Genomic DNA, 19,134 nt, shown 5'->3' on the forward strand with positions numbered 1-19,134 from the left:
GCGCTTGCGCAGACGGAGACATCCTGGATGCGGCCTTTCAAGCATACGGGTCCTGGAGCCGGCCCCGCTTTTGTTTATCTCAGGGCGGAGGCGGGGTTAGCGCTGGAGACGCCCGCAGTCAGCTGAGTGCGCGCCGGCTACCTTTTCCAAGGCGCTTGAGGGGCGGTAAGTGAAGAGGGGAACCCTTCGGCCTCCAGCCGAAGAGTCTGGACGTGCCCGAGAGGGTCGCAGCCCGTTGCTAAAGCTGAACCGGCGTGGGTATATCGCGGGCTGGAGAGCCTCGGGTCGCTCGAGCGATTCCCCCCCCTCCGCCCCCGGAAGCAGGGCCTGAGCCCCGTTGGAGAGCCGCGCTCCTTCGCTCTCGCGACCCGCCTAACTCTGGGATGAATGAACCTGCTGGGGGGGGGGGGGTCGACTTCTGCGTCGATCCAAACGGCGTCGGCCCAATGGCTGACTGGGGGGATTCTGGGAGTTGAAGTCCACACCCCTCTAAACGTGATTTTATGACAAAACATCGGTGTATCCTGTTGTGCAATCCCAAAGAGCGTGGAAATGCTTAGGGTTAAGTAACTGGGATTTACAAGTATATGTAATCGTGATTGATTTAGTAAGGGGTTGTTTTTTTGTTTTTGAGTTGGCCTGACATACAACAACTACACTAAAATGTGGCTGGCACGTTTATGATGATGTATGTTGTGTGGACCTAGAGAACAGTGGGTTGATTGGATTATACAGTGTGCTTTTGGGGGTAAATCCAACAGGATGTGTGAGTGATGCTCTTCTTATGGGAGTATTTTATCCACACAACAAGACCAGTATAGAAAAGTAAGAACTGTTTCAGTAGAACTCAAAGATGCTTTTTCAAAAGGCGACTGGACTTTGTTTTTCCTTGAAAACGTTTCGCTTCTCATCCAAGAAGCTTCTTCAGTTGCCTTTTGGGGGAAAAAAGCACATTTGGGATAACCAAGACTGGGATAACTGAGAACCTCCATAGATATTTCAGTAGACACCTCACTCAAGACTATTTCGGTAGACTTGATTGCTATGCATTTGGGGCAACTTAATTTTGATCTGTGAATTCCATGAAGTTCACCAGCTGGGGTACTGAAGTTTCCTTCTAAAAGGATGTTTGAAAAGTGGAGCTCTAGTTATTAGTGTTTTGTGTTTGTTGAAATGTAACCATTTTGTTGATATGAAGGCCAAAATTTGTATTCATTTGAGAAAACTCCCACTGTATTAAGCATAAGTAATCTGAAGTGTGAATAGCTGTATTTGCACACTTCCTTGAGCGGAGGAGTTTTTATCCTGAGTTTGCTGAAAATCTGTTCAGTAAAGGAAGTTGTAAGTGGGATATTTTCAATTGTGCGATCATGCTTTTGTTAAGAAAAGCAGTTTGCTGATGGGAAACATTTGCTTGTTAACAGCATATTTTACAGTCAAATGCAACTGGAGACTAAACAGAGCACAGCTGAGATATGTGTTTCAGCACCTCCGGATCTCTGTGTATGTGTACTTGCCTAAAGGTATCAGTCACATTTTGATATGCATCCTGGATTCTAACACTTTAAAAGCAGTAAATATAGTTAGCACATTTTTAAATATCATGCATTTAAAACAAAACCAGAGAAAGAAAAATTACATTCATTTTCTCACCTAGGTTTTTCAGAGGATTGAAATATGTCTGGGTTCCTTGAAAATGTCAGATGTTCCGAGTGTGTTGACTGGGGAGAAAAACGAAATACAATAGCTTCTATTGCAGCTGGTGTGCTGGTGTGTATGTTTAATTCTTATTTGCATATTAACATGCCTTACATTACATCTGGAACTTTGCACTTTGATATGGTCCAAGGGCTAATCAAAGTACCAGCAAACTAAACTATACTACGTAATATAAAAATGTTTATTATGAATATTTTACATGTATAATATGAAAGAATCCATAGGTCCACCTTGAAATGTATTGATCTAATTCAGCAAATTTAGAATGCAGCTTACCTTTTAATATTCTTCTATAAAAGCATTGTTTCTTGGGGCCAACAAAGTGTTCATGTTTATTGTAATCTTTTCTCATTGTCTCTGAAATATTGTTATTTTAATGTCTGTGAGAGTAGTGATAAAAGATAAGCATTGTGTTGATGATGCTGATAATAGAAATGTGTTCAGTTTTTTACAGGGTGGTGGATTATAATAGATGCAGCTGTCAAATATCCAGGTTCAGCAGAGTTCAACCATTCATACCATGCTTGTGGAGTTATAGCTACAGTTGCATTCCTAATGTAGGTAACATTTCCATCCCAATGTTAGAAATGTTTCTTTAGAATTTGTGTTGAAATATGTGTTCAAATCTAATGCCTGATATTCAGCATCTAATTGAATATTCTGTAATTTAATCAGACTGAATAAATGAAATGCTCAGTTTAACCAAGCCCTAGGTTTATTTTGTTATGAGATATACCGGTAGCTACCTTTGTGTAAATAACTTTTATGGGAAATAGGCTGAGATTGCTTGGGGTTTAGCTAGAATATCTGGAAGACTACATATTGCCCATAAGTTGTCCCAGTTTCACATGAAAATTCCTCATTAGGGACCACATTGCCAAAGTAGTGAAAAATTAGGCTCAGAAGTGTCTGAAGGCTGACTTGTGTCATGAAAATGCTAGATGGCACTAGCAAGTTTTTGACTTCACCCTTCTTCCTTTTGCAACATAGGGATAATCATTTTGGTCTGCCTCATGCTGTTACTGCAAGAAAGGCAACAATATAATGCAAAGTTAATGAATATTTCAAACACTTCACTATGTCATCAGTTGCTGAATTCTCAACGCTCATGCCAAATTCCATTCTGTTGTTTGTGTAGGATCAATGCCGTCTCCAATGGTCAGGTGCGTGGGGACAGTTACAGTGAAGGGTGTCTTGGGCAAACAGGTAAACATATTATTCCTCTCATTATTTATATCACAATGGAAAGAAAGCTAATTTTTTTAAAAAATACGTACATCCTCATTCCCATCTATTTACAAAATCATTTTTGTCATGGGTGAGAAATAATTCTCCTTTATTCTGTTCATTTAGTAAGTTAAAATATAATATTCCTAATTTTACTGAGAAAATTCTGTTACATTTTGAAATAATGTATCTGCCATTTTATCTTCACATATATATTTTGATGCCCAATTCTCCTGTCTTAGCCATTTATATGCCATGCTAATTGACTTAGACCACAGTTTTGTTCCTACCACTTCTGGGAGAATTATTTTTAAAATGAGTTTCAATAATTAACTCTTAGGCTACCTATATCGTTACAAAGCCATTTTGGTTATGCAGAAGATTGGAGATAGACCTTCCCAGCCCAGCATTAGATTCTCAAAATATGCTTTTAAGGAGATGCAATGAAAAATGCTTTTCCTAAAGGGATGTGTTTGAAAACATAATGTACTACATTTGTACATTGGCGGGGGGAATACATTTTGCAGTTTTGATCATAGAATATTCCTAACATTCTATAGGTGTTACCATATAAGGAAGGAAATCTGTTTGTGTCATGAATGAAAGAATGTTGAACTTGTTTATTTTGAAAATAATGTTATCTTTGTGTACATTAAGGTGCTCGTATCTGGCTGTTTATCGGTTTTATGTTGGCATTTGGATCTCTGATTGCATCAATGTGGATTCTCTTTGGAGGATATGTTATTAATGGTAAGAAAACTGCATGTGAAATATTGTTGAATTGTAGTCTTCTATGGAAAAGGACTGTATCTTTTTTCTCTGTGTGAAGCTCTTCCAAAATTCCATTGGAAATAAGAAATCACAGCATTGTATAAAGCTCTTCTCTTTTATAAAGATAGTTCTTTCCTGAAGCTCAGTACAGTTTTACTTACCACTGTCTTTTTCTTTAAAAATTTTAGGCTATGTTCACACAGACACAAAATCTAATATATTTATAGCATATCACAATGGGCTGAGTTTTAAATATGCACAAATCATATTGTGCATTAATATGTTATATGAACATGGCTTCAGAGAATCCTGAGTTGTGAAAGCTGATCCTTAACATCTTTGTAGAAACTATTGTATATAAGAAATATATTCTTTAGAATGTGATCATAGGCATATTTACAGAGTTATCTTCCCTAGCAGAATGAGATTTACTTCGAGGAAATTTATTTATATTCCATCTTTCTTCCTTTTCAACTTGTAGTTGCTGGTTTGTTTTTCGGTGTGTAATTACTGAAGTTTGAAATAGAATGCCTTAAACAATATTTTAATTTTGTCAATTAAAAAGCCAGCAAAAGATTGTCATGATAGAAAAACAGTGTCAAATTTTGCAAGTAAATTCATAAATAAACTTAGATACATTCCTAAAAATTGTTTGCCAAATTCTGATAAAAGTGGCAGCATCAGAAGCCATCTATTAATGCTTTTAGCATTGAGAAAATAAAGTACACTGGTGTGGGAAGATGCTAATAATAAGCTTCAGGAATTTGATAAAATAATTCTTTTTTTCCACAGACAAACAAGACAAACCGCCTGTTTATCCAGGAATAGCAGTCTTCTTTCAAAATGCTTTTATTTTCTTCGGGTAAGAATGCTTTCCATTCTTTATTTGGATTTATTATGTACATTATTATGCTCATCTATTATCTAGTATGATAAACTATTATATATATCGACCTGGATATTTTTGGAAGCCCTGAGTAAGTGGTTGTTAAAAAAGATTAGAGGCAGTGGTAAAAATGAACCAATTTATATTAGTGATATAAATTTTAGCTGTGATATGTGGGAGCATTACCATAAAACTTATAAAATTAGAATGCTTTAAAATATTTGGGGTATGTATATCATCGTTCTCTTTTATGCCAATTAAAATAAAATGCTTACTGAGCCAACAAAACTAATCATAAAAATGTATTTATAGAGTGCCTTTTATTGAGATACATAACAACCACCCTAGTTAAAAATGTAATGTCAGAGATGGGCAGTAAATATAAATCTTTACCCAATAAAAGTATAAAAGCATAACTAAACAAATCAAATAACACTATCAAACAAGAACCAGCAACAGAATCTGATTAATTAAAGTTTTTCCGAAGTTACACTAAGAACATATTTTCATTCAAAGATATATTAATAAAATAAAAGCTTAGGTTACCCCTTGCATCCTGCATCTATAAAAATATTCAATCTGATTCAGGACAAGGCTGTACCTCTTTATTTTTTCCTCGACTTTTTCAAGATAAGGATAGCCTATATACCTAAGAAATCCTTAGTTGTCTAAAGAAATGGGGATGATACTTGATTTTGAAAATGAAGAAATGAGAGAGACATTTATGCTAATAATATAAGCTTTTTTACAAGCACACACTAAACTTGCTATTTTACTAACTCTGCTGCATGTCCATATTTCAGATATATTTTATATAGTGAAACACCTGTAAGCCATAGCAAAAAGAAACAATACAAATTATTGACACTATAGATAGCATTTAGAAACACAGTTGGGGAGGGGATTGAGGCTGGCTGTATGATGTGACTTTAAATTTTCGTTTCCTTGTCTTTATAAATAATTTTTTAATGACCCTACTTCTGATCTGCAGTTTTCTAACTCCTAAACAAAAGTCGTATGGGTCTTATTGTAACATCAAAAAAAACACACAGTGGGACTGAGCATGCTGTAAAGTGTGCAGGTTTCAAATTTTCCTTACACTAATTTTGATTGTGTCTCATTTGAGCAGCAAAGTTTTGATTTCAGGGCCTTTTTCTCTTTAAATTTCTATTCTAACAGCTCGATTATCTGAGAAGGACCAAGCTCTCTGAAAGTTGCACTTATTTGCCTTACACATCATACTAACTAAGCCATAGGTCGTTCATTTTTACAATGACCTATGGCTTAGTTCAAATTTTTGCCTTATTCCCAGAAGGTATTAAGTCAGAAGTGAAGAAACCACTTTAGGGATTGGCAGTATGAAACTAGTCATTTACTAATATGCATTCTTAAATATACTTTTGGCTGCATTCAGGTGTTGTGATATGGATTCAATACACTTGAGGGAGGAATAACAAGCTTTTGGATGACATGTTTCTTTTTTGGGAGAAAAACGGGGGGATTACTGCCAGTCAATGTAGGCCATAAAATGGGGAAAGTTTATCTGTGTAATGTACGTTTACCATCATGGCCTCTTTTCTGGCTTTTCTTATTTCCTTCCCACACTGGATTGCCTTTTCAGCAATCAAAACATTCCCTTATGGTAAGGCTGTCAAACTCATAGCCCGCAGGCCAGATGTGTCACGCGTTGGCCATGCCCATGCCTGGTTTAGTGAAGGGGAGAAAAATGATATGTCACGTGACGCTGTGATGACATGAGTTTGACACCCCCTGCCTTATGGAATCTTTTTGCCTACAAAGCAGTGTTTCTCCATCTCATCATCTTTAAGATGCTTGGACTTCAACTCCCAGAATTCCCCACCAATCACACTGATTGGGAAATTCTGGGAGTTGAAGTTCACACATCTAAAGTGCTGAGGTTGAGAAACCTAAAGTGCTGAGGTTGAGGTTAAGTATGAATAGTATATTAGTAGTGGCACAGCAAAGCAGTCGAAGGTAACTATCGAAATGACAGGTGCTATATTAATCTGTGATTGAAGGAAATAGTTTCTGTTCTGCTCTTTTTAATATGAGGGTCCTGACATCCATGTAGCTAATAATTTGTCTTTCTTTCCAACAGCGGTCTGGTGTTTAAATTTGGCCGCACTGAGGATTTGTGGCAATAAGTGACACGGAGCATCTCACCTACTATTTTTAACTCCCTTTTTGTATTATTAGTGCTCTGCTATCAGCAAAAAAGAAAACTCTCCACATTGTAAAATCATGATACACATTTCCATTTTTATTCCTTTCAACTTGAGACTTTTCTACTCTTGGCTTTTTGACATTAAATATTGTAGCCTGTGATTAAGCTGAGATGGAAGAGAAACTCGTACTGTCCTCTTACTGAATGTTTTTGTTATATCTTAATATTACTGTATCTCTTACTGTTCCTTTATTCGGGGGTATAAGTGCTGTTGTTTTTTTTAATGTGAAATATTTGACTGACAGTGTTTTGTGGAATGCTTGTATATGAAGGTTATTACTTATGTGTATAAAATGTAATAGAAATATACTCTTATTGTATTTCTAATGCGACTTCTTGCAGTTTCTTGCAACATTTTTGAATTATATTGATAATGGAAGACTAGCTTTTTCCTCAAATACACACCTTGTCTTCCCTGCACAGTGTCATTTTCTAGCATATTCGCGAAGTGCTATTTGCAGAAGGCTGTATAAGAAATGCCCTGTGCAACCTTCTGACTTTGCAGGGAAATCAGTTCTCAGTTGTGGAAAGGAATCAGTAGTCTGGTTTGTCCACTGGTTTAATTTTTTTTTGTAATCAAAGCACTCTTGACACAGGATGCTGAACCAAACCATATGATGGCTTAGAGCAGGGGTGTCAAACTTGATTTCATTGAGGTCTGCATCAGGGTTGTGTTTGACCTCAGGGGGCTGGGGTGGGCTTGGCCAGCTTGACATCACTTGAGTTTGACACCCCTGGCTTAAGAGTAATGCATGAACTCTATGACTGTGAAAAACACTGTATATAAACACAGAGTGATATGATTGGACTCTGTTTCATATATAATATTTAATCTTCACTTTCCACTTGCATTATCTAAGCATTTTAAAAGCCTAGAATATAAAGGAACATTTTTTAAAGAAACACTTGGCATATATTCATTTTAGCATTACAAGCAAGTATTTTATACTAAATGCTTACCAAATATTCTGGTAAATTTAATAAAGTAAATAAGTCTCTTTTTCATGCATTCTTGTTGCATCAAGGAGAAAGTCTCTTAGCTGTGTAACTTGGTGCCCTCCTGAAGATGGTGTTCAGAATCCAGCAGCTAAGTGGGGGAACTAGATATAAAAAAAATATTTTTTTAAAATATTGTTTTCTAGCTCAGTAATGCACTCTTAAATGTAACTAATTAGGATGGGTTTATACATAGATGAGAGTTCCTTCTGGAAAATTGTGAGAGATATACAAGTCATGCTTGCTTAACTAAAGTTAGTGAACCCCCCACGTGGCTAATTCACATGGTTAGCCATAAGCATACAGTAGCTTACAAATGAAAATACTAGGGTTCCACAACACATTAACACCAAATCAGGCAAATTACATTCATGTGGGATCTGATTTGAGATAGCCAAAAAAGTGAGAAACAAGTAGGGTGGTTATAATACATTCATATTACATATTCATGTATTCATCAGTGAGAAAGTTTTGGTTCTGAACTTTTTAATATGGTAGCATTCAATATGATCTGTATGGTTTGCTTGACTGTGATTATTGATTGAATCTCATAATGCATTAAGCCAAAATCAAACACTACTGTCCATTGAATGAATTAGATCTAGACATACTGGGACTTTATTTCTTTTTTCCTGGCTTTAGTTGAAGAACAATGTATGAGTTAAAATAGTTCAAATCCTAAGACATTCAGCTCAGTGTAACCCTGCTGCCAAGAAGCAAAAGGAAAAAGATCTTTATGTAAAGCTGACCTGAGTCCCAATCTTTACAAGACACAAAACTATAAAATATAATCCTACCTCCCAATAAACTTGATCATCGAAGTACTTTGTTACAGGAGGTGTTTTCCATAATTTGCAAGTTAAAATGAGACCTAAAAAATAAATTGAAACCAGATCTGCATTCAAAATCTGAACAACTGCAGAAAGTTTCTACAGTTTATCCCTGTTAATGATACCCAGCCAAATCGCTGCATTTTGGGTCTTAGCTTCCATCTAATTCTATATGTCCAATCTTCCCAAGTGAGCCTTGCTTCATCTGGTTTTCCCCCTTTTTCCAAATTTGAACTGTAGTTCTTTTCCCCCCAAAGTGTTTTCTAATCCATGGACACTGGAGACTCCCAGATCCTGCCAAAAGTTGCCATCGATATACATTTACTCCTGTAACAGGATGGAAAATGATTAAAATACACTGTAGATAATTATATGTAATTTACTTTTAATTGAATTTAAACAAAACTAGACTATAGTGCCACAACATTCCCCTAGCCATTTTTTAACTACAATATCCTTTTAGACTTAGAAACATGATTTTTGCCAAAATACAGATAAGGATCTGTAAATGTACGGCAGGATTTGAAACATAAAATAACCATATGTTTGCTGGGATCCCTAGACAAATTTCCAGTTGTGCAAAACTTGGTTTATGAACTATCCCACTTTTTAAAACCTCCAGCTTTCTTGTCCTCATCATAAGGGATGGTGAAAACGTTTAAGAAATCTATCAGCTGGATAGTAACCAGTATAGGATGGGAGTAATTTTAATCTCTGCCACCACATCTGACAAACTTCTTAGAAATTGAATTTCCAAGAAATCCAAGTCCTTTAATCAGAAAGAATCTGATCTAAGTTACCTTCACTGAATTCAGATTTTAATTCAAGTTTTAGAGAACTGATTTGTCTCCTAAAAGTTGGACAATCTTGGAGGACAATAGCAGACCCAATAAAACACTTGTTATTGATGTTCTACGGACAGTGAAGCGGTTTTGTGATACAGACCTGTAAGCAGACCACTGAACAGACTGAGGCATAGGCTCAAGCTGAGTGCCCCAACTTCAATTAAAGCTGAATAACCAAATCTGTAGAGGATCATAAAGGCAGAAATGTTCAAAACTGAGTAAAAGAATGGGGTAGGGGAGTCAGCTTCTGCTTTCTAAATATATATCTGGTAGTCCTTATGAACCATTTCAGTAATTCTCAAACTTTCTTTCTTGAGGACACCAGACTTCCTTGGGTATGGTACAACCAGGAGTTCTAGAGGTCTCGACTATTTCCCTACAGCTGCTTAAACTGAGTATTTCCTGAAATAGGCCTAACTCTACTGCGGGTGCGTAAAGATAACGAAGGTCAGCTATCTTGTAGTGGAAAAATTAAAAATCAATAAAATAATGTCAAAAAAACCTGAGCTTCATATATGAACTTTCCAAAACCTGAAGGTAGTTCTAGGCTTGTGAGAATAGAGTGACTGAATCAAAGTCAGCTAAGGATTTCCACGTTTGAGAAGGAAGTTTCCAGACTGATCCAGCATAACAGCAAGAATAAAAACTGCCAGGCTCAATACAAGAACAACGTTGAATAGTCTAGACCAGGGGTGTCCAACCTTGGCAACTTTAAGACTTGTGGACTTCAACTCCCAGAATTCCTCAGCTAGCTTTGCTGGCTGAGGAATTCTGGGAGTTGAAGTCCACAAGTCTTAAAGTTGCCAAGGTTGGACACCCCTGGTCTAGTCAGAGTTCAGTTTTTTGTTTTCTGATATCCAATAGACAGAATCTTGCCAGAATAAACCAATACTATTCTCACCCTAATGGATATATATCTTGAGAGATCTTGACTCTGTTCCAATCCAGTTCCAGGCTGTGCTGCTTCTGCCCCTTCTTCTTGGAATGTGCTTCCCCCTCCTTCTTGAGAACCTACCATTTCACTACAGTCCATCACACCAGATTTTCTCTGCGGGCATCCTCCTTCACCTGATTATACAGCGTGTAACTGACTCTGATATCAACCAAGGATTCTCAAAATTAATCAAGGGTATTAAAAACGGACAGATTCAGCTTACACGGAGAGGTTCTTGCTGTGGTTGGTTAGGATGAGAATAACGTGGATTATCCCTCCAAGCAAACTGGGCAAGCCGAAAGTGTAAAGAACTCCACAAGTATCATGGATTTGGAGTGCTGGATCCAAGAGTTTCTGAGTTTGATAGGAAGAGGAATGTAGGAAAGGCAACACACAATAAGGTTTTTAACTTAGAAGTTACAACAATCAATGTTTATTTATAAACATAGCCTACCCTCATATTAATTTTCTAGCAGTCCCAAAGCAGGGCTTTAAATAGAAAAGTCTGCATGCCACTTTTCATAGAAATGTGGAACGCAGAGGCCTTGGCCACGTGGACTGTGTGAGCATCTTCATAACTATGGAAAAGACTAGCACATATCTGAAAAATTTCTTCCAGAAAGCCAAAATTCTAAAGCATCCCAGTTGCTTGTTCCATAACTAGCAATGAAAAGGTTTAAAATAGGGAGGGTTACCTGTAAATAGGCCATGCCAAGGACAGAAATTGTGCCTGCCGCCAGACCCAAAACCATTGCAATCCAAGGCTGTTGGATGTTGGAAGCAGAGAAGCCAAGGGCAACCCCACCTGCCAGTGTAGCATTCTGGATATGAGCCTGAAAGGAGGAGGAGGAGAAGGAGAAGGAGAAGGAGGAGAAGAAATCAGAGCCTGGGTTTCAGCTGAGTGGCCGCTTTCTGTTCATGAAAGGCAAAATAGCCTTGCAGTATCTTGGACCAGGATTTTATTTATGTACTTGCGACATCTCTTGCCTTTCAAGAAGTCAGAGTTGTACATATGGAATCTCCCTCCCTTTATGGGAGGAGTGTAGACTATGGGAATGGGGAAGGAATGACCAGAGTTAATGGGGGGGAAGGGCTTTGAGAAAAGATAACACAGTCCTGAGAAAGAGGAAAGGATGAGAAAAACTCTAAATAATCCCAACCTAATTATCTAGCCTCACTCATTCTAAATCACAGGTTCTCAACCTTAACAATGCTAAGGTATGTGGACTCCAACTCCCAGAATTCCTCAGTCAGCATGTATGGCTAGGGAATTCTGGGAGTTGAAGTCCACATAGCTTAAAGTTGCTGAAGTTGAGAAATGCTGTTCTACACCAGTGTTGTGCAACTTGATCCTCTCCCAGACCCACTGGGTGGCAACTTCTTGCCTTAACATCTGGAAGGTGACAGGATCAAGAATATTGCTCTTCCGGCTGAAAAAACAGGTGCTTCTGTCTCACCATGCTGAGTTTTCCATTTTTGCTGGTTGCCATTGAGAAAGAAAAAGCGGCAATGGTGCTCGTGGCCATGACAAAGTAGGTGTTGTAGACGGCAGTCCCTTTTTTGTCTTCTTCCGTGATCAGGACAGAATTGAAGCTGGGCCAGAAGACCCAGAGAAAGAGGGTACCTGGTAAACCACAAGAGGGGAAAATGGTTAAACTCTCAAACCCAACCGAGCTCCAGTTTTCAGCATTATGGGAGGAGAGCCATTGCTAGTCTATAGCAGTAAGTCTGGAAATACTTTCTTCGACAAATAATAAGTTTTTGTGAGCTGCAGCCTCTTAATCAAAGTTGTTAGATGACAAAGGTCCTATCACTGCTTCCAGTTTCCAGCTGTCTCTTTCATCCAGATGACCTCACTAGCAGGGGGTTGGACTAGAACAGAGGTCTCCAACCTTGGCAACTTTAAGACTTGTGGACTTCAATTCCCTCTGGGAGTTGAAGCAGGGGTGGGATTCTACCAGTTCGCACCTATTTGCTAGAACCAGTTCTAAGCAGTTTGGAGAACCGGATGTTAGAAGAAATTACCGGCCTAATCCTGTAAGGAAGGCAGGAAGGAAACATTCTGGTGTTGCTTACAGAAACTGCCTCTCCGTTAACCCTTATTACATTCTTGGCAGGACTTCCTGTCTCTGGAACTTCTCTGGAGTTTTTTTCCCCTCCTTTGCTGGTACTTTGCTTGTGTAGAGTAACCATTCAAAGTTACAGTTGCACTGAAAAAAGTGACATAATCATTTTTCACACTTACAACTGTTGCAGCATCCCCACAGTCATGAGACGCCAGGCGAGGAGATGTGTGCCTCGATGTGAGTGATATTGAGTTGGCCACGCCCACCAACTAAGCCACGCCCACAGAACCGGTTGTTAAACAATTTGAATCCCACCCCTGAGTTGAAGTCCACAAGTCTTAAAGTTGCCAAGGTTGGAGACCCTTGGAGTAGAAGACTTCCAAGGTCCCTTCCAACTGTTATTCTGATAAGGCCTTGCATTATGCACCCTGCCTGTGGAGAATGCTAAAGCCAAGCAGATGTATCTTCTCAAACAAATCAAACCAATGTTTACCATGTGCCATTCCTTGCAACTTCTCCAAAGACACAGACTTAAAGGGAGTGTCTGATTTGATAAGGAATGGAGTCCATATAGTCCAGAAATATGTAACTTTATAAAGCCTGTGGCTTGCTTCTGCTTATCATAGCACTTCTCTCTAGCAATTTTCCCTGTATATCTGGAATACCATGAGCAAACTACCAGGGTTAAAGCTTGACAGTTTTGAATAAGCCAGTGGAACTGCTTGCCACCAGAAGTTGTGGGTGCTCCATCCCTGGAGGTGTATACATATGGAAGATGGCTTGTTGTTTATGCCTTCCAGCTCTATTCTTGATTGATTGATTGAATTGTAGAAGGCTACAGGTGTAATGGGATGTTGGGAAGGATGGATTCCCAAGAGGGAGAGGCTGCATTCCAGAGGAACAAGAGACAGCAAAGGTTAGATAGCTTGGTTGGGAGGAAGAGGGTCAAGACAGCTCCTTCCTCAAGTTTCTCAGAGTATATCTTTAATGATGCAATTAGTTTGCTTTAGCTTAGCAAGATTTCTACCTATGGGTGAGGAACAATAAAGGAAACAGCTCAGAAGAAATTCAGTGACTTTCTTGGTTTTTGGAGCCTGACATCAGGTCCACTAGATGGCAGCAAAGATTTAAGTTTTCCTGTGTGTCTTTACTGCCATCTAATGGACACCTGGATGTTTTGCAGCCCAGATCTGGAAGTGCTAGTATTATTGTCCCATGTTTGGGTACTTCTCTTTTTTAAAAATCTATGCTGAACACCTGATCTATCAGTCAGAGTAAGTGGCAGAATTCAAGGAGCTTTGTAACCCAATCTCCCTTTGCAATGTTGTTTGAAGAGAAATAACAGGTGCAAGTGGCTTATAATTTATGACGGACATGGAGGATTGACTGTGTTGTTAAGCCTGGAATTTACCCTGGCAAAGACTGGGCTGTTCTATCATCTATCCTTCTATCAACCAGGGATCAGAATAAGTATTTCAAAAGATGCCTCTGGAAAATGCTAATACCAATATTTTATATTGAAATTTATCCTCTTTTCACCTGTTCCTCTACCTTAATAAGTAGATTTGCACATCTTGGTTATTCCTCTACATTTTGGACCTCCAGGTTCCATGAGACCTTACCTGTTTGTTCCCAAGGGAAGGGAAGCAGACTGGAGAGATTCTAGTAATATAGGTAGAACGCAATGGATCTGGTTGCTTGCACCCCCACAAAAAAGGTGACATTATTATATACCACTCTACACCAACCCAAACCACCCATTTGGCAAGCTTAATATATAAATCCACTCCTTGACTTGAAGTAACTTTTGACTTAAATTAACCCCTGTATGTCAACAGGTAATTCTCTCACTTACCAACCATTCATTCAGCAACCATTTTAAGTTGCAACAGCACTGAATGAGTGGTACTTACAACCAGTTTTTGAAGTTCCAACTGTTGCAACACCTCTGTAAGATTGGATAACCATTTGTCTGAAATGCTGTAGGGTTTCCTGCCCGGGTTGGACTAGACGATCTCCAAGGTTCCTTCCAACCCTGTTACTCTGTTCTGTTCTCTCCATTCCATTCTCTCCCCTCCTCCCCTCTCCTTCTATTCTATTCTATTCTATTCTATTCTATTCTATTCTATTCTATTCTATTCTAGGGTGATTGCAATTTGCCACCTTCCCTACCAGCTTCCCACAAGCGAAGTCCATGGGGAAGCTTGCAGGAAAGGTGGCAGGTCGCTCTGATCAGTCTCCCAATCAGCCTCCTTGTGCTCATGCATGACCTGTGCCAATCCTGCCCACGGCTTTCCCCACACCCTCTGCGGCACCCCTGCACTCCTTAACACAGAACTCCTGCCACTTGCTGCTTAAGAACCGGCCTGTCTTGGGGTTATGATGTCACTTTGGAAGCGCTGCAATGGCTGTTGCTAAGTGATGCAGTCAACGAGATGTTGCATTTTAATGACCACATCGCTTAGCGATAGGAATCCTGCTCTCCATTGCCACTGTAACCCAAAGACTACTCTAAATATTAACCCAAATTTTAGACAAAGAGCATCTCCCTGGATTCCTAATGTTTATTGTTAGTTTTCAAGAAGAGACATTTTCAGTCAACCCTGGGAGGCTGATAAGCTGCACGCAAGATCCAGGCACCAGTTGGATGGGTGTTCCCTTTCCTAGACCTTCTAGGAAGAAGGAAGCCTGTTTATCTCTCGCTGAGCAGAAAGCAATGCCTCAGAGCTCTTTCTAAGATAGCTTGCTCAGAGCAGAGTCATAATCCTCCCCAGACAGGGTTCCCTGCCAAAATGTAAATAAATATCAACAGACTGTTTTACAGCTCCATCAGCATTCCCTTTCATGATCTGTCCATGTATCTGTAACTGTACTTGCAGGAGATGCTAATCCTTAATTAAAGGAATCACGGACCAGGGTATCTGCAGAGTATGCTCAGAAAGATCAGGATGACAACCACAACGGTCTGATCAAAGCTCCGTGCATAAAAACAGGCAGAAATTGGATTGCACTGTTGTGGTTAGTTGTTTTAACTTTTTCTGCCCATGCCCCGCAGACATCCTTGATGGATTTAGCCTCAGTGCTAGGCCAGTTCAGAAGTTCTTTTATACTTGCTAAATTAGCTAAATCAATACTGTGTGATTGCTTCACCGGGGAGCTTTTTCATTGGCCAGACCGAATGCTCTGCCTTCTGCATTATTGGAAGGGAGAATCCATAGCAGAGCAGTGGAAGAGGATTGACTGAAAGAATGTGAGACGTTCAGTCTGGAGAAAAGACAATTGTTTTGCTGGAAGAAATATCCAGGTCCAGTTCCAAGCCGGGAAAAAGGCACCGGAGACAAAATGGAGGCTGATCGGAAAAATGGTGAAGCAGAACCATATGGATGGTCCTGAGCAGCTGACCACATGGGAGTTGATACTGAGGGGTTTTTATACCTTCTCTTGGGCTTTGAGCTTGAGTTTCCTGTTCCTGCTCAAGAACATGTATTCCAAGGCTCTTCAAACTTGGCAAGTTTAAGACTTGTGGACTTCAACTCCCAGAATTCCTGAGCTAACATGACTGGAGGAGGAGGAATTCTGGGAGTTGAAGTCCACAAGTCTTAAAGCTGTCAAGTTTGAAAACGCCTGATGTATTCTATTGGCTGTTTTAGGGGTCATAGCTGGCTCTGTAGGTTGTCTCCCAGGTTTGGTTGAAGTTTTCTGGGGGTGGTGCAACTGAGATGATGCAATGAAGGAGCTTGTGTTCTGAAAGGAGATTTTTTTTAGAAGCGGTTAGACAGCCACCTTTCAAAAACCTTGGTTTTCTCACCCTTGCAGATCATCTCCTCCAATTCTACAGTTCTGTAATGACCAAATTTGTGCCTCTCTTCATTTTTTAATCATGCCTACGTGAGACCCATCTGAAATAACAAATACAGGTAGTCCTTGAGTTACAACCACAACTGGGACCAGAATTTCCAGTGCTAAGGAAGGGATTATTAAGTGAGCCATGCCCAGTTTTACTATTTTGCCGTGTTGTTAAGCAAACCACAGGAGCTGTTAAAACGGAATCAGGCAACTGTGAACTGAATCCAGATTCCCCTGTTGACTTTGCTTGATGAAAATCAGCTGGGGGAAAAAAATCACAAACGGTGATCACATGACCCTAGGACATTGTCATTGTAAATCATGCTGGTTGCCAAGATCCCAGATGTTGATCACGTGGCTGTAGGGATGCTGCAGTGGTTGCAAGTGCCAGGGTTGGTCATAAGTCATTTTAGGGGACTGGATTAGAGGATTGGAGGCTAAAACATATAAAGAACAGTTGCTGGAACTGGTGTCTAGTCTGGTGAAAAGAAGGACTGCGGTGACATGATAGTTCCAATATCTCAGGGGCTGCCCCAAAGAAGAGGAAGTCAAGCTATTCTCCAAAGCACCTGAGGGCAGGACAAGAAACAATGGGGGGAAACTAATCCAGGAGAGAAGCAACCTAGAACTAAGGAGAAATTTCTTGACGATTAGAACAATTAATCAGTGGAACAATTTGCCTCCAGAAGTTGTGAATGCTCCAACACTGGAAGTTTTTAAGAAAGATTGGATAACCATTTGACTGAAGTGGTGTAGGGTTTCCTGCCTAAGCAGGAGGTTGGACTAGAAGACCTCCAAGGTCCCTTCCAACTCTGTTATTCTATTCTATTCTATTCTATTCTATTCTATTCTATTCTATTCTATTCTATTCTATTCTATTCTATTCTATTCTATTCTATTCTATTATTCAATGTTTTCCAATGTTGTTGGAAATTTGAATGGTTGTTAAATGAATGATAGTTAAGTCGACAGCTACTTGTACACTATTTTGCAGCATGCCCCTTCCCTATTATTCTTATATTTCCTTTTTAAGTCAGGATAAAGATCGGAAAGTGGTCCTTAGTTTTTTGCAAGCACCTGGGTTTCCACCAACAGCCTCTTGAGGATCCAAGCGCCAGGGCAATCTCAATTCTGAGAAGTGGCCCTGAATCCAGATTGGAAGAGATCTAATGTCCTCCACAAAAGGAGGAACTGAGTCACCATCACTATCAATACACCTCTCTGTGTTAGCAGCTAAATTGCCAGAGTCATGCTGAAATAAGAGACAAAAGTCAAATGCCAACTGCTGAGCAATATGTCCTACGCTGGATGCCATACGGCTGGCCAACACAGGAACCTCCTAATTTGGTGGGCATGCGTTCGTTTCAGCCCCAGGAAGGACGCAATTTGACCTTTTATCTTGCCTAAAGCAGACTGCTTACCCAGCACCGCAAACATATCCGAGATGGGCCTGGATCTTTCCTTCTCAGCTTTCCGACTCAATGAGGAGTGGTAGAGCGTCCAGGAGACCATCAGGCCAAAGTAGGCCCCAAACAAGTGGACGTGCATCACACTGACGTGGCTCTCGATCTGTGGACAGCAAAAGCAGTCGCCATTGCCTATGTAGTCAAGATGGAGGGTGGGTTTCTATGTGCCAGCCTGTAGTGACTGAATATAAGGCAGGAAACCTCTGACGGGGTGATTAATCTTTCTTTTTTGGAATTGCTCCCCTGGGCATGTTAAATTAATACTCTGCTACAGTGTTTTTGAACCTCAGCAGTTTTAAACAGTATGGACTTCGACTCCCAGAATTCCCCAGCCAGCCATGCTGGCTGGGGAATTCTGGGAGTGGAAGTCCACAGGGCTTAAAGCTGCTGGGTTTAACAAACACAATAACTAAGTCATCAATTACAGATTCTAGTCCACCCTGGCTGGCTCCTTTAACATGTTAAATCACACCCAGAGCATTTTTTCTTATTAGTGAAAGATCCCTGTGCTTATGACTTCGGGGTTGTTGTTTTTTTGGGTGGGGGGAGGGGGGAAAGAAGCTGAAAACATTCCATATCTATAATAAAATGTGATCGTGTGAAAGCTCCAGCTATTTTGTAGATACTTGTATGAGACTGATGTGTAGAATAATTTGTATAATAATGATGACACAATACTGTTAAAGTCAAGATTAATGTGTGTTAAAGTTTGAAAAAGAACAATAAATATAAATATATATAAAAAGAAAGCTCCAGCTAGCCAGCCAGCCAATCAGTCCCTCCCACATCCAGGATATGCCTTCCTTCTGCCCTTTCCAAAAATATGTAAGCGTTGAAAGGTAAAAGTAAATTTCATCTACAATTCCACTATTCCTGCTCTCTTATCATAAACTGCAGCTCACAGCTTACAAATTACAATACAGGCAGTCCTCGACTTACAACAGTTCATTTATTGTCCGTTCCAAGTTACAACGGCACTGAAAAAAGTGACTTACAACCATTTTTCACGCTTATGACCATTGCGGCATCTCCATGGTCATACATTTTACATTCGGATGCTTGACAACCGAGTCACATTTATGACGGTTGCAGTGTCCTGGGGTCACATGATCCCCTTTTGCGGCCTTCAGACAAGCAAAGTTAATGGGGAAACCAGATTCACTTACCAATCAGGTTACCAATTGAAGACCTGCAGAGATTCACTTAACAAATGTGGTGAGAGAAATGGGGCAAAAAATGGGGCAAAATTCACTTAACAAATGTCTCACTTAGCAACAGAAATGCTGGGCTCAATTGTGGTCGT

The 19,134-nt window shown here is 39.7% G+C and overlaps 2 protein-coding genes across 4 annotated transcripts in view; one reads left to right on the forward strand and one right to left on the reverse strand.

Annotated features, from left to right (window-relative positions):
• Nucleotides 1-7,175, forward strand: TMEM50A (transmembrane protein 50A). 3 transcript variants are annotated; one of them, XM_026676007.2, is made up of 7 exons: nucleotides 1-165; nucleotides 1,658-1,770; nucleotides 2,164-2,276; nucleotides 2,858-2,925; nucleotides 3,604-3,696; nucleotides 4,510-4,579; nucleotides 6,723-7,175. In XM_026676007.2, exons 2-7 carry the CDS (start codon nucleotides 1,678-1,680, stop codon nucleotides 6,766-6,768), a joined length of 483 nt encoding a protein of 160 aa, XP_026531792.1. In that variant the 5' UTR covers nucleotides 1-165; nucleotides 1,658-1,677; the 3' UTR covers nucleotides 6,769-7,175. The 3 variants fall into 3 exon arrangements, with proteins under 3 accessions (XP_026531792.1, XP_087826761.1, XP_087826762.1); XM_087970635.1 differs by having other exon boundaries at nucleotides 108-254; XM_087970636.1 differs by lacking the exon at nucleotides 1-165 and adding an exon at nucleotides 1,418-1,523.
• Nucleotides 4,905-19,134, reverse strand: part of LOC113417559 (RH-like protein) — a 24,096-nt gene continuing 9,866 nt past the window's right edge. The window contains exons 4-10 of the mRNA XM_026676006.2: nucleotides 17,787-17,934; nucleotides 11,911-12,077; nucleotides 11,149-11,286; nucleotides 10,677-10,807; nucleotides 9,620-9,699; nucleotides 8,642-8,715; nucleotides 4,905-7,948 (exon numbers count right to left, since the gene is read on the reverse strand). Coding sequence (XP_026531791.1) covers nucleotides 7,922-7,948; nucleotides 8,642-8,715; nucleotides 9,620-9,699; nucleotides 10,677-10,807; nucleotides 11,149-11,286; nucleotides 11,911-12,077; nucleotides 17,787-17,934 — 765 coding nt within the window. The 3' untranslated portion in view covers nucleotides 4,905-7,921. The remainder of the gene's footprint in view (nucleotides 7,949-8,641; nucleotides 8,716-9,619; nucleotides 9,700-10,676; nucleotides 10,808-11,148; nucleotides 11,287-11,910; nucleotides 12,078-17,786; nucleotides 17,935-19,134) is intronic.

The sequence above is a fragment of the Notechis scutatus genome, chromosome 8, assembly GCF_049901735.1.
Source record: "Notechis scutatus isolate UNSWTSFEM ecotype Mainland chromosome 8, rNotScu1.2, whole genome shotgun sequence".
Taxonomy (NCBI): domain Eukaryota; kingdom Metazoa; phylum Chordata; class Lepidosauria; order Squamata; family Elapidae; genus Notechis; species Notechis scutatus.